This window comes from Corvus hawaiiensis, chromosome 7 (genome assembly GCF_020740725.1).
Source record: "Corvus hawaiiensis isolate bCorHaw1 chromosome 7, bCorHaw1.pri.cur, whole genome shotgun sequence".
In the NCBI taxonomy this organism is placed as follows: domain Eukaryota; kingdom Metazoa; phylum Chordata; class Aves; order Passeriformes; family Corvidae; genus Corvus; species Corvus hawaiiensis.
In genome coordinates this window covers 34,341,077-34,353,544 of record NC_063219.1, presented here as the reverse complement: position 1 = coordinate 34,353,544, position 12,468 = coordinate 34,341,077, and the positions used below count along the sequence as shown (strand labels likewise).

The following is a 12,468-nucleotide window of genomic DNA, read 5'->3' as shown; positions in this document are numbered from 1 at the left end:
TTCCGAAGTTTTTCACCAAGTACTTCATCACTGTTTGGGTGTTCGGGGATAGAATAATTTGTATAAAAAATGAAAATTAATGCTGGTTTAGGCACCTTAATTCTTCACCTTTACCCCCTGTAAAACATTTTCAAACACAACATTTACCTTGAGTTTCTTCTTTCAGAAGTTACAAATGCACAAAATGATAGCCTTATGAAGTGACCAAGTAGTTGCTTGTCTACACAGCAGATCAGTTCCTGAGCTAAAAATAAAAAATCAGGAGCAGTCCCTTACAGCATCTGATTAATTTCTCTTTTTTACTTATATAGGGAAATGTTTAAGTATTATGAAGGACAGGATAACATAAATGCCAGTTGAGGAACAGCAGGTGGTTTTTTAAGAGGCTCTAATATTTGTGGGTTTAAGTTCTTTTCTCACATTTGAAAGGATCCCAGCTATTAGTATGAGTTCATCCCCGTTTCAGAAGACTCCTAGAAGCTTAAACAAGTGCACTGAAAAAGTTTGTGTTTGTAAACATTTATTCTTTTGAACTGAAAAAGGCTTGCATCAGCACACATTGTACAGACTTGCAAATTACACAAGTTGAAAAAAGTTTTGTTTCATTTATGTGCAATGAATCTTTAATGTCCAGTGAGCATCTGCAAATGATGAAAACTTAAACCATTAAAAAGGTTTCCAGCACTTATCAAACACAATTATCTTAGCGTGAAAAGGAAGAGAAAGAGACCCATACTGGTGGGAACACAATTAAAGTGCAAACATTTTGTCACTTGTATGAAGATACATAAAGTTTCTTCACACTTTTGCTAAAAAGAAATATTAAAATGTGATTCAGTGAACACGTAACCTATTCATATTCCCCTTTTAGTAATTATTAAACTTGCTGGATCAGAAGCAAATTCTTCAAGGGTACAAACTTGTAATTTCTTTTGACATTGTTTGAATGTATTGCAAAAGAAAATAACCACCTAAGGAGTTAGCTAGTAAAATGATATTCTTTAAAAAAAAATAGAAAAAGAAGAAAAGTAAGAGAAAGAAAAAAAAGAAGAAAAAGGGAAAAAAAGAAAAAAAGGAAAAAAAAAGAAAAAACCCATAAGGGACAAAGAACAGGTTAACTTGAAGATCTTGGGTAGTTTGCTAGAAAATGAATACAATTCCTTGAGAATGGTTCTCTTTTCCCCTCCACCAATCCTCAGGTTCCTGCCTTGGAATGGACAGCTGTGTGCTGGCTGTGAAAAGGGATTATAAAATACAAATCTGCATATGGATTTTTATGAACATCTGCTGTACAATAGAGCTTTGGATCTGATACAAGATTTCAAAAATATAAAACAAAACTACTATAAAAGTAGGGGGCATTTCAGCAGCATTCCTTACAGAAAGCTGCTTGTCGCAAAGATGATTCCTTGCTATTGTCTGGAATTAACTCTGTAAATTTTTTTCTTCATCTTGCTGGATTCACTGGGCTATTTATTCTTCAATGGCAAATGTCCTGTGACAAAACATCCCAGGAGTCTCTATGAAGAGAACAGAAACCCCATGACATCAAACCAATCAAGGAGGGAGGACATGGCAGTAGTAAAGGCCGAGTGTCCAGCGGTGTAACTGCTACTGCGAGCTGGCCCTCTCCAGGACGTGGAAGTCGTAGTGCTTCTTGCTGGTTCTCAGGCGGAACTTGCTCACTGAGGTACTGCTCTGTCTCTTGAGCGCGCTCTGTGCGGCCGCCATGGTGGGGAAGGTGGCCAGAACCGTGTAGGTGGACGCCAAGTCCCCGGCCCGGGGTGGCTCTGTGCCCCCACTGCCGTCCCCAGCGCCGCAGAACCGCCGCTGCTGCGTCTGCAGGCACTGGGAATCCCTCAGCCACCGGATCTTGGCACCCACTTTCAACAGTTCCCCAAAGAGTTTCTCTGCTTCCATACGAGTTATGCCTTCTGGCAGTTCAGTAATTTCTAGAACTTTTCCCACAACTGAAAGAAGAAAAACAGTGAATCTAAATTGGTCATTGCACTTAATGATACAACACCCACAGTGGAAAATGACTTATTTCATACTTGTATTTCCAGTTGGCTGATACCAAATCTGCTTTGCCTTCCTCATATTCTGGAGAGCCTTTGGTCTCACAGTTAGCACTGCTTACAAATACAATTTGCTTATTTGTACAAGCGTCCAAATAAAAGCAGGAAATACAAAAAGGGTCCTCAGAACAAAGAGGGGAAAATAAGAAAATCATCAACAACTCATTTTACTGCAGGTTTGAGAACTCACTATAGCATCTCGCTGGCCTTGCCTGGTAACTCTTCACACATCACCATGCCAAAAAAACTAGTCTGTCTTCTCTCCAAAAAAATCCTCTCCACTAAATCATTAGAAAAAATGGATTTATCTGTAACTTTCTTTGAAGAGCTGACAGTAGATAACACTTGCAGCAAAAATTCCTTCCAGTAAAGGTATGAAGATAGATGCCATCAGATTTTATTTGAATGACATCTTTACCAATTCCAAGGCGCTGATCTGTAGATCTCCTAGTATGTCCCCCAAATCCATGTGTTAATATATATTAGAAAGGGAAAAACTTAAAAAAAAAAAAAGCAACTCCAAAAAGCACAAACTAATTTGTGGTTTATGTCAAATTTCACTTGTTATACCAGTAAAAGGAAGCAGGAGTGTGTATAATTAATATTTAATGTAACAATATCATAGAACTTAGGTCCAGTAAACTGACAAACTTGATCTTTCTTTTAGTACTCTGCAATCCTGAACTTCTCTGGTCTTCTCTCCAGCCTTCAAAGCTACACTTCTCCCATTTAACCTCCCTTTCCTCCTCTCTCCAGATCGTGTCTGCCTCTCCCTCCTTATGTTTCCAGTGTTTGCCATGTCTGTTCCTGTGCAATTACTCTTCACTCTGGCCCTTCTCACCTGTGCTTTTCTTGTACATTCCCAGCCCATCACCATAATTCATTTTTCTGGAGGACTGTGTCGGTCAGAAATTCCATACCTGGTTCTCCTGCACCGAGATCTGCTGAAGCAGCCTTCTTTGCTGTTTTTTTTCCCCTGTTCCCATGTCTGTTTCCAGGCTGACACTGGAAAGATTGACATAAAGGGTGTACTTCAGTAACAATCCATCTTAAAATTTCTAGTCAGCTCAGTGAAAAGCAGTGCAGAGGAATGTCTGGAAAAATAACCTGCACTACCACGGGACAGAGAAGGTCTTCCCATCCAGTTTTAGTTATTGCATTTTATAATCCTACAGTCAGGCACATTCAATCCTTCACTACAGAAGAAAGAGAGGCAATGATGGGGGGAAAAAAAAAATCACCTTAAATCATCTTGGAAGAACATGCCCCTGCCCTAGTCATCACATCCTCTAGCTGGCATTGGGTAGAACTGAGCAAGGTAGAGGCAGACGGGGTCTGCGTGTCCCAAAAATTATATGGACGGGAAGACTTTTCAACTTTGCTAACACCAATATTTTGGGTTTGTTTTTCTTATAAGGAACAAACCCACTCTTTGTTCAGAAATTACTGCATGTGTTTTGTATTTTTTTAGAAATGGTTACTTGAATAAAAGAAAATCCTTTTAGCAAAGGGTCCCCTTTAGATTTTTGGAATTAGCTATAGTGAATTGCTTAAAATAAAAAAATCCATTATCTACATTGTGCCTAAAAGCCAAAGTTCAGATAAATGTTTCTCACTTTTTTTTAATACAACAAACAAGAACAATGGGGAGTATAGACACAGAATAAAACTTATTGCAAAGCAAGCACCTTCCACTCAATTACTCTGCAAGTGCAGTAACACATTCCCCTATTCAAGATGGTTGTAATGGTAGTCTTGAATTGTTTTTTTTTCATTGTTGCCGTGAGATTGTTCTCTTTTAATACCTGTTGGCTTGTTACTTGTCCACGTAACAAAGATGGATTGTACTGCAGGGGTTGGCCAAGCAATGGGTATCTGGCATCTCCTTAAAGAGAAAGGTAATTAGAAGCGTTTTTCTGTTACAGGAAATCTTCCTCCAAGTCCCTCTCACACTGAGTATGTTACACAGAAGAGAAAGCAGAATTGCTGTGCACAAAGCTGAGTGTCTGGCTGGGCTAACTCAGAGCTGCCCTGATTCCATCAGTGTCAGTCAGCCACGTCCTGATCCCAAGGTGAAAAGGTACAAGCTTTTTGGTATTTAGGGATTACACTCAAAGTTTTTCTTCACTGCAGTCTTAGATAAGTCCTTTTGTTTCAAAATGAGCTTAATAAGTCTAAAGCTCCTCTCAGCATGCTAATTTAGTCATTTTCATGGTTATAGCCCTGATTAGAGCCAGGTCTCTCTTCACACTCCTATATGTTACAAGGATCCACAAAGACAATGCACTAGACAATGCACTTTCAGTGATCACAGCAGATTGAGGGAGCTAAGAGGTGTGCTTCAAACAGGCCACCTGGAATTTTTATATCATCAGAATACAAAGCAATGACAAAGATTGTGCAACAGGTAAGACAAAGACAAGAAAATAAGGTTCTCTTTATCAATAAGAGAGACATACAGAATTTTCTGTAAGTTTTGATTTAAAGTAAATCTTTCTGTAAAACGGACTTGTTAATTTTGAGTTTGGTAATTTTACCAGGATGCTTTTACTCACTGACAAAGGGGGTTTATATAATTTTTTTAAACATTATCTACTATCCCATCTCAGTGAAAACTCCCCATTTTCTGTCTTTCTGTTGACATGGCAGCAGAGGATTGAAAATTCTTCTACAAGGAATTTTTTGTGTCTTTGGCTGGGTCCTATCTGAAATACTAACTGAGGTACAGTCCTGGCTAGAGGCTCTATCCCATCATGCTTGTTGTTCTACAGAGGAATGAAGAATACATGCTTAGGCAGTGGTTTGATTCAGTGCATTATCAACTAATGATTTATGCTTAAGACTTGCAGCTAAATTCTAGCAAACATTTTATTAATATTTTCAATGCTGAAATGGGAAACTTAACAGTATGAGAAAGTCAATGTGTTATGGAAACTCACACTAATGAGATGAAAAGCCTTTGAAGATATGGGGGACAGTATCAGTACAGAGTGATAAGGTGAAATTTTAAATGATGCTTGACTAAATAATTTTGGTGATTCTGCTTCAATAGCAATACTCCTAAAGTGAGCCATGCTCATCAGAAAATCCTCATACAGCTTCTATTATAAAACATTCACATAGAAACCACACACACATTTTAGTTAACTAAAAACATACCTTGTCCAGGGACAAAAGGTCTAGAAAACTGGGACACAATAGAAAGAGATGTCAGTGTGGGACGGATGTTCTTCATGTTTGACAGCTGGGCTGGTGCTGGTGATTGGGCCGGTGAGGTGACAGGGCTGCCCAGTTGAGGACTATGCTGCAACTGGAATAAATGACATGTTAGGGTTTGAACAGGCTGAACAGCACCCACAGCCTTCAAAGACTTAAATGAAGTTAAAATAGCTCTATTAAGTATCATCAGACCAAGATTTTTATTCCCCAGAAAGAACTTTTGAAAAAATACAGAATTTATGCATATTTTAAGTCATCCTGGAGAAGCAAACCAGCGGCTCCTACCTGTGCAGCACCGTCTAAAGTGCTGAGTTCCGTGGCCTTGTGCCCGCGGGGGTGATCACAGTAGTACTTGCCGGGTTTCCTCTGCGGAGGTGACGGGTTCCGCGGCGCGGCACTGCCGGGCACGTTGAGCTGCATCATTACCACCCCCCCGGCGGGCGGTGGCGCTGCGGCTGCAACACAAGGAGCCACAGGGCACAGTCAGCACTCCCGGCACGGTTCGCTTAGCACAACACACAGGAAAAGGGGAAGTAACACAAGGATTGTGCTAAACAAGTTTTGCTAAAGAAGCTGCTCATTCTAGAAAACTGGAGCAGTATCTTCTGTACAATTACATTGCCACTATCAGCTACATCTGCAGTAGTTAACTTGGAGAGGGCTTCCCAGAACAAAAGATAGTGGAACCACTGAAACTCATTGCTGAGGATATTTCTGAAAGAAATCACTATTTCTTAGTAGGTGACAGTATTCAGCATTCACTGCAGCTTCTGTCAGAGTCATGTGTTGCAGAATGTGATATTAAGCGAAAATATTTAAAAACAGAAGTTTCCTAGTTAGTTTTACATGATGTACAGCAATGCACTCAAAATGTTTTCTCTGATAGGATGACATATATCAGAAAGGCCTGGGATCAACCTTTAGTCTAGGCACGCTTACCCTCACTTACAAGTTCTCTCTAGGAATGCTTTTCTGGGCAGATACTGCAAACTGAACCCAACACCCTGTCCCACTTGGGTACTGCAGTAGCCACAGAAACACCAGAGGCAGGGGAGAACACCTGAACATCCAGGACTGTTCCACAAGGTTTCATGCCAGGAGCTGTGAGGAGAGGCTGCCCAAGAGACAAAACATCTCCCCTCTCTGCCCCAGGTAATTTATATAATGTCCTTTTTATTTGTAAATGGTTGTTTGCAATTTCTTTCTCTGCTCTACCCACTGTTTACAGCATTTCTCAGAAACCACAATTAAAACACAGGGTTTAAACATTATTTAATCATCCATCTTTAAAGCAGCATTCTGCAATTTTCTCAATTTATTGCCACATCAGAGCATCAGTGAGGAGCAGTTAGATACAGATTATAAAATGCATTCATCTGGTGTTTTTCATAATGGACTATTGTTGTCACTACCCCTGGGCTCCACAAAAAGAGACTTCTTCAAAAATTAAACCTAACAATGTAGAATAAGGAACGCACAACATTAAAACTACGTTAGCTTTTGTAAATTGTATTTGGAAGTATTTATGATATGGGTAACTGAATTATTAATGTTTTCACATCTATACTTTCTTTTTAATGGCAAGAAGTTTTACCCATGTGTTACAGATTGCAACTGAAGCATCAGATATCTGGCCAGCTTTAGCAGAGTATATAAGTTAAGGAGTCCCTGCAAGAGCCACCTTGTGAATATTTCTGTTTTATTGCACAGCAGAATAAAATACAAGTCTGTTTATGACTGCTACATAATCAGAATAATATACAACACAACAGTTTTCCACTGGTAAAGCCATAAACTTATCTAGTCCCTATGTGTAAACCTGGGACACCTATACACCTATATACCCACTACATTTAACACACAAAAATGGGTTTCATTTTACTATTCTATGCATATATTTATATGCATTATAAATTATAATCATTTACATCTTACCGGTTTATATACAGTATTTCATTCTGCAACACTCTAGCATACTCTTTTTGACTTAGCTCTGTTCTGTGAGAACAGAACACCCAACAATAAACATATTTGTCTTTTGAAACATTTACAGCACCATCTCTACAAGAGTGTCAATCTGAAATGCAATTTAAACTGCAAAAGAAAACTTTATACATTCAGAAAACCTTGTTTTTTCTTTTGCTTCTAGTGCCCCAGCATTTCAGTAAATGAAAATAAATGGAGTTATTTTCCTAAACAAGCATCCTGACAAAATGAAGTGTCACACAGTGCATAAGTCAGTTTGCAGACACTTTATGACCTGACATATCCCATGAGAGGGGACATGCAGAAATCCTTCAAAGCCTCCCCAGATTTACAGTCTGGTCCCCTGTAACACAACTCTGCTACTTGTCTGTGCACCTACCTGCTCATTGGCCCAGCCTCAGAGGCCTTGATTCAGCATCTCAGTGCCTTTACTTATTGAAAAGTGCAGGTTTTGATTTGTTCTCTCAGAATTTGCTCCCCCCCTCATAGTGGGCTTCCTCCTTCCTGAAATTTCCTTAAACCACAGTTTACAGGTCTGAACTAGGCCATGAAAACTGCACAAAACCAGCACTTTCAGCATAGATTGGGAAGGCAGAAAAACAAACTAGTGCAAGGCTCACTTTATACATTCTGAAATTACAATCTTCCAGAATTAAAGACAAATTTGAAGCAAAATGGAAACAAAACCAAACCTGCCCACAAACTGCTAATCCAGCTATCTTGCCACTTAACTGCACGCTATCTATTTACTAATAAACAGGTTCTAAAAATGCCTTAGAGATAAATGTTTGTAAGAACACCACATCTGTAGCAGAATGTAGGTCATTGATCTAGGGTTGTTTAATCTAGTGCTTGCTTGCAAAATACTGAGATAGCAGAGTTTGAGATTATCCCTTTTTTACCAACCAAGCCTCTAATGTATCAAATTCCCTACTGGTAAAATAAAGACAGTGCCACTGTGGTCACAGGATTGTTCCGTAATCTCTTGTTTGGAGGCTAACTCTAGTGCTCTTATTTTCCTGACCAGTCCATCAATTTTATGGTTAGACCTTCAGAGTTTTAAGTGTTTGGATATTAACATTTATAAAGGTTTCATGGATTGACAAGCTCTATGTCAACACTGCTTTCAAACACATTGAGGCTTCTATTTACACACCTTTTAAAAATTACCCAAGTATTTTGTAGATCAAAACATTCTGAACCTAAGTGTTTCTGCTGAGTAACATTTACCTGCTGAAGGTGGCCTCCAGGCCACCCCCATGCAGCCATTGTTTCACTTAAGTTCCACATTATCATTTTAAAAGATACAATAATAGCAATTCAGATGAAGAATTTAAAAATCAGAGATGGCACTCAAGTTGCAGTTGTTCTAGCAGTTAGCCATGAAACCAGTCTGAAAATTTACAGTAAGTTCTAGACAGAATGGCTTAGATGAAAATCCCAATAAAATATACCTTTTTTTGGCTGCATGATGGAAAGACCAGTGGGTGAACTTTTACATGATGAGGGTGGAGACACTATGCTGTAGTGCACAATGGAAGCAGCCTGCTGTGGCTTTGACTTGGATGAAGGTGGCAATAATGTAGGAGGTGATGGCTTCTGACTTGAATGGTTGCTATAAACTATGAAAGTAAAAGCAGTAAATAAGGCTGCCATAAAAACAAAACCACCTCACACAGCTTTGAAGTACTTTCGACTTTCCAGCAGGTCACAAAGCTACCCCAGAACGCTGAGTTTCCAAACTCCCCTCAAGACCTCTTAAGAAAATCACTGCTCCTACTCTGTTAACTGATATCTAGACCGGTTCTTGAGTAGAAGAACCAAGTAGGCTCCTTCAAATATGTACCTCACTCCTTCTGTCAAATAGAAACCCAAATTTCAAATTTTTCAGACCTATCTGGTTATTCAGGAAAGGATGGAAGTGATTCTGCTGCCAATGGCCAACGTATGGTTCCCATGTCTGTCTCAACTCACCAGTAGACATGCAAGGCATTATGATGTATGTTATTGGATTTTAAGAAAGTAACTTGAGATATTTCAAAGATAAAAAAATTTGACATTTCAAATTAAACTGCCTCAAGGTTAAAAATGGAAAATAAATTCAAAAATGAAACAAAAGAGGAAATAGAATACAGCAGTTAATTCTAAATCCTAAATTCTAAATCTAAATCTAAAAACCCTTAATAGCAAATATCCAATCACCCAGCATAATAATTGGTAGACATTTTTTAAGCTTATCAATAGACACTTTATTCCAACCTGCACACTGCTGTCCTTGAAGCTGCTGAGAGTTGCATGGCGATGATGTTCTAGGAAACTGTATCTGCTCTGATCCAGGAGGCTGCAGATATCCTACGGATGAACTGTAATAACAAAAAAGGAACATGACTAACAGGCATTTATGCTACACTCATTTAATCACGACTTCTGCGTTTGCTGTCTACATGTACTGCAAATCACTGAGCTTTTGTTAATTTAAAATCAGTAATATTCCCACCTACCCCTGAATTCACTCATTCTTCAGAAGACTGAAGTTTCACACCTCTTCCTTAGCAAAAACACATGCCCTGCCTACACTGAGAAGCTGTACTAATTCACCTCTTTTGAAATACTGTTTTTGTGTCCATAGCTCTGTATCAGCATAAAGATATGCAGAATAATAATAATAAAAAGACAATTTGTTGTCTTGCTCACTTAAGCAGGATTGGGTCTCAGCTAAGTGAATACCCACAGCCCCTGCCATGAGATTTGGGGATGCAGACCCTCAGCTGTGGGCTGGTCCTGGGCAGCTGGTTCAGCACACCAAAGCATACAGCTCTGCTCCAGGGTCCACTGACACAGCCCAGAGAGGAGAGGGCTTTTCCAGCGGGGGGTGGGAGAAGGAACATGACTCCAGGGGATAAACAGCCATTCAGTTGTTTGCAAACTGTAGGAAAAGGATGACTTTAGAAGTTTATTTATGCCAGGTAGTTTTTCAGGGTAATCGGGGGAAAAACAGGTAACACACATAGATTCTATTATACCACTAATGCTCAGCCAGAACATCAGGTTGGTGGACCATAATCAGAACAGTGCTTATAGAATCCTGTACTAACAGATAAACATTCTGAGAAAAAATCAATTCCTTCAAATTGTGGGAAAAAAAAGTAGGTTTAATCCTCTTGGACCTACTGTTTTTACCTATGTTGTCAAAACTTTGTTCCATCCTTTGTCCCATAGTTCACTTATATAATTTTAAGATTCCCTTCCATTAAAGCAGACAAAATCAAGTGAAAACTAACACAGATGCTCTCACACAGCTTCTGATCTGCCTACTGATTCTAGTTTTCAGCAGTGACCTGTAGGTTTGACACTTTCAGCTCCTGCAGAACAGCATTCTGCTTTCCTTGTTCAAGTGTTGCAGCATAACTATTCTGATGAAAGCAAGATGCTGTCATTAGTTGCTAGTTTGATCTGAATTCATAATAAATGAGAGGCACATTCTAAATTACACAAAAGATCAAGCAATCAAACTTAATTCAAAAGAAGTCTGGGATTATGCCTACCTGTGACTTCACTGAATCTCAAATATAATAACTACAGAAAAGGATTAAAAAGCCTTCAGATACAGAGAACAAGAATTCAGATTTAAGCAAGTGAAGCCATGTGGCGATGACAAATACTACTGAAGTCTCTGCACTCTCAAAAGGATGAACAAGCTTCATACTGTTGCGGCTTGTTTAAAAGCTTCCAGGTATTTTTAAATGCTGCTCATTTCTAAGTTCAAAAAACTAGGGAAAGAAAAATTTGTAGCAAGCATTAATCCTAATGAATTCTCCTAGGTACTTGCCTATCTGTTCTCAAATAGACTTTGGGCTTTGGGGACACAGATGTATATTCAGGGAGGGCTGTACATGCAGACCAAATTGCTGCTACCAAGGTAGGTGAAAAAAAAAGAAAAGAAAAAAGCTTATTTATCAAACAAAAACCAAGTTTCTATACTTGTTTCATAGCCAGCTTGGTGCCAGCAGGCCTCATCTACAACACAAAGCAAGCTAAGCTTTTTCCATACAAAGTTCCAAAAAAGAAGTCACTCTTTTTCTGGAATTCCAATTATTTTTCCTCTACACATTATTAATGTAATATCTTTGACAAAACCAGTGAATATAGATAGCCATCTTAAATATTACTGCAGAAAGACTGAGCTGCTGAACACACTGGTGTTTCATGGGTAAGAAAAGGAATGCAGAAAATTTAAGAGATGGAACTGCGGTAAAGTATTGCTGGAAGTGCTATGGAGACAACGTTTTCCAGTCCAACAAGTATGTCACAGTTAAAGCAGTATGGGTTGTTTCACTTAATTGCATACGAGCAAAAATAAAGAGAGTGCCTGTAAGTCTGCCTTTGAAACAATAGCTTTAATATCTGCATTACTAAAAGCAGATCCTGTCAGTTCTTACAAAGCCACTAAGCCCAGCTGCTAAGAAATCAAGTATCACTTAAACTCACCTTAGATTATTCTGTTGACCTGATGGAATGACACTGTAGTAGACTGGCATTCCTGTGGTGGGCAGTCCTTGACTGGACTGACTGGGAATTATGACAGGCTGCTGATATGTCTGCTGGGGCACTGCTTGGGAACCTTGAGGCACCGAAACCTGCAATGGGCAACACAGTAAGAGCTTCTGCAGACCATGTTTCTTTCTGACTCTTGACCATCACCCAGTTGATACAGGACTTTAAAAAAAACCAGCAGGAACTGAAAGATCCCTTGGAGTTCTCAAAATCCAGAAGAATAGTGGTAACAGTAGTTAAAATAACAATATTAAAAAAATTATTTAAATCTTCTTCCCCCAAAATGGAGATGTTGGCTCCAAGGGACTCCATGAATCAACAAGATATTTTCTCTACATGAGAAAGTGGGGTGGTGGGAAGGAAATGTTCTGAGCTTTTCTTCCCCACCCTCTGAATTGGGGAAGGAAACCTTATGAACTTTTCTTCCCCACCCTCTGAAACGCAACTGACCCAGCACTTGGCTTTCAACAGGACTAGAACTTGTGCACTTGTGACAGACTTTCTTCTCACTTCAGTTGTGGGTTTGTATTGTTTAACTTCTATCCCCAAAGTCACTTTGACACCTGCTTGCAGCTTTCTACCATTTCTACCACAAAGCAATGGACTTAAAGAAAACCCCAACACTCAAACC

At 39.2% G+C, this 12,468-nt stretch overlaps 1 protein-coding gene across 13 annotated transcripts in view; it reads right to left on the bottom strand.

The window, feature by feature from the left end:
• Window positions 1–503: 503 nt before the first annotated feature.
• Window positions 504–12,468, bottom strand: part of R3HDM1 (R3H domain containing 1) — a 79,693-nt gene continuing 67,728 nt past the window's right edge. For 11 of the 13 annotated variants that reach the window (XM_048308605.1, XM_048308612.1, XM_048308610.1 and 8 more), the window contains 8 exons: window positions 11,772–11,920; window positions 9,543–9,646; window positions 8,738–8,905; window positions 5,583–5,752; window positions 5,238–5,388; window positions 3,884–3,963; window positions 2,999–3,083; window positions 504–1,970 (listed from right to left, as the gene is read on the bottom strand). In XM_048308605.1, coding sequence (XP_048164562.1) covers window positions 1,612–1,970; window positions 2,999–3,083; window positions 3,884–3,963; window positions 5,238–5,388; window positions 5,583–5,752; window positions 8,738–8,905; window positions 9,543–9,646; window positions 11,772–11,920 — 1,266 coding nt within the window. In that variant the 3' untranslated portion in view covers window positions 504–1,611. The remainder of the gene's footprint in view (window positions 1,971–2,998; window positions 3,084–3,883; window positions 3,964–5,237; window positions 5,389–5,582; window positions 5,753–8,737; window positions 8,906–9,542; window positions 9,647–11,771; window positions 11,921–12,468) is intronic. The other 2 variants (XM_048308608.1, XM_048308614.1) reach the window with 2 other exon arrangements.